Source organism: Perkinsus marinus, assembly GCF_000006405.1.
Source record: "Perkinsus marinus ATCC 50983 genomic scaffold scf_1104296949894, whole genome shotgun sequence".
Taxonomy (NCBI): Eukaryota; Perkinsozoa; order Perkinsida; family Perkinsidae; genus Perkinsus; species Perkinsus marinus.
Window position 1 is genome coordinate 1 of NW_003209817.1, and position 2,408 is coordinate 2,408.

General features: G+C 48.7%; 2 protein-coding genes across 2 annotated transcripts; one reads left to right on the forward strand and one right to left on the reverse strand.

Moving 5' to 3' along the window:
- Positions 1-147: 147 nt before the first annotated feature.
- Positions 148-654, reverse strand: Pmar_PMAR004935 (hypothetical protein; the record flags this gene model as incomplete). Its single annotated transcript, XM_002778334.1, has 3 exons — positions 148-293; positions 343-416; positions 557-654. The coding sequence occupies 3 exons, from the start codon at positions 652-654 to the stop codon at positions 148-150; spliced, it is 318 nt and encodes a 105-aa protein (XP_002778380.1).
- Positions 655-1,987: 1,333 nt separating this feature from the next.
- Pmar_PMAR004936 (hypothetical protein) lies at positions 1,988-2,144 on the forward strand (the record flags this gene model as incomplete). The annotated part of the gene is made up of 1 exon (XM_002778335.1): positions 1,988-2,144. A coding segment is annotated over one exon (157 nt), but the record flags the coding sequence as incomplete, so codon positions are not given.
- Positions 2,145-2,408: the final 264 nt, after the last annotated feature.

The following is a 2,408-nucleotide window of genomic DNA, read 5'->3' on the forward strand; positions in this document are numbered from 1 at the left end:
CTGCTGACGATCTCGACGTAACGATCATACTTAGGGATGACCTGTAGGTAACACGAAATGTAAAACATAAGGTGCTGACGAAATAATACGAGGACGACAGAGGGATGATTCTCATTGAGACAGATGACCTTCTCAACATCCTGGAGTTCAATCACAATACCTAACATGGTTATGCCATCGAACGCTGGGCAGCAGTTGGAACTTACCAGGTTCTTTGCTGTCATCCGTTGTTGCCTCTTCTTTCAAGGGGGTGAATTTGACCGAGTCGAGGTTGCGGTTGAGGATCCCAGTGCCTGACCAAAGCCCGTCATCGACACATTATTGCTCGATAGCATGTCATACAGATAGCTGACTTGGTGACGGGCTCGTCGTCGGAATCGCCATCATCATGTTCGACACGGAGAATTACCGGAATCCTGAAAAGAGAAACTTCAGTGGGGACATAGGCGACAACAAATCTTGAGTAGCAAACCATAGTATACGTCTTGAGCTGATATACTGGAGCGAGCGAACGCTTATCACATTGGGTTGAACGACAGACTGATAGTGAACTTACCCCTTCATAAGTCTCTTTATGTAAGACTCCACTTGAGCCAACAGGGACTTCTCCTTGGCGGGGGAGGCAGAGTCTGAGCGAGTCTCGGAGCTAGACATGGATCGACGGCGCGGAGGTCAAGCTGCAAGGCGTGAAGGTGCCACAAAAGACGTCAGCCACCATGCAAGCAGAGTGCGCAGATGAGGCTGGACCACCGCAGAGGTGTGAATCATACATTACCAACGTCTCATAGATAGGACACACATTGAACCTTTACTTGAAACAGGAAGACCATGAAGCAACCAAGAGTAAGCATCCGGAAAAGCCAAGTGTTGATAGGGGGTATCATCGTTTCTTAAAATGATAATCGCTTGCACGGGCGAGCGTTATCTGCAACGCAGGATTCTCCTTTGATCTCACGTTGAAGGCGCACTACGATCCAGGTGATCCACGTTGCTGCTTGAAGTAGTTAATGCAATGCTTGTTGGCAACAAGCATTACAAGTTGTTGCCAGTGGTGGACTGCTGCTGACACATTAGAGATTTTTCGGGTTCTGGCGCTACAAAATGATTATATCCATCCTCCTGTTGACAATCTCGTCTTTTTCCTTTCACGGATGTAGCAGTAACACCCGAGGGGGAACGACTCAGGCACCAGGAGGGAGGACCACTCCAGCACCAGAAGGAATCAAGCTTCGTTTCAGTGAGGAAGGAAAGTTCAGAGTTTTGCAGTTCAGTGACATACACTACGGAGAGGGGTCCGTTGATACACAGGGAGATCTCCATGATGAGAAAAGCAAGGTAGGGGCTATTTTTCAGGGAGTGTTGATCAAGGCTAAACACATTCCACTCAAAGCATCTGTCATTTGCAAGCTGGCAGACTTTCATGTGTTCACTTTCATAATAGGTATTCCAAGAACGAATGCTGACATTGTTGAAGCCAGATCTGGTAAATAGACAATGTGCTCACACTTACCATCGTCTCTCCCGCTTCCTTGTTACAACTCATTAGCTCGATCCTATCGATACGTACCTTTTGTACGGCTCTGTGATTCGCGTCTGTCTACGTCTTTCTGACTATAAGTTCTGCAGAGGTCACTAGGTCACCTCCTGCTGTCCTCAGGTCGTGCTCAACGGTGACATGTCCTCCAACTACGGTGCCCCGGGCCTATGCGCATCTCTATTAAACTGCACCGATTGGTTCGTCGAGCAGTGGGAAAAGTTCACTATGCCTATGCGAGCTGCTGGGGTGAGAAAAGCATATCTTGCCTAAACTCAATGAATGCTAAGATACCTTATGCCTATGTACTCGGCAATCACGACTGGATGGCCAGACCCTTCCCCCCTAAGGCGCACGATGTTATTCGTTATGACATCAAATACGGCAATACAAGTTTGACACGGGAAGGTCGGTAGAGCGTCAGCTCAAGGATCCCCATGCGGTCTCTCTCAGCCCCCGAAGGCCTCAGCGGCGCATCTGTCTATTATTTGCCGATCTATTCAGATCGAGATAAGAGGCCAACAGCTGTGTTGTGGATGATGGATAGTGGGATGGACAATTGCACAAGCTTCACGGGTTGGGGATGCATTGAGGCTGATCAAGTGCAGTGGTAGCATCAACTGAGTTGCTACAGGCGCGGATAACTCGAGTCAGGTTCGAGAAAACTGCGTCTACAGATGATCTCGCTGGCGTGCAAGGAATCATGTTTGCCCACATACCTTTTGTTGAGGTACAACTTGCGTTGTTGTTACCCGATGGTCTCGAATGTCGTGTAGGTATCGACTTTATCCAACCTATACGGAGCTAGGGGGATATCAGGAGCCAAGGGAGAGCCCATCGCATGCAGTAGTGCAAACACAGGCAAGCCGATTGG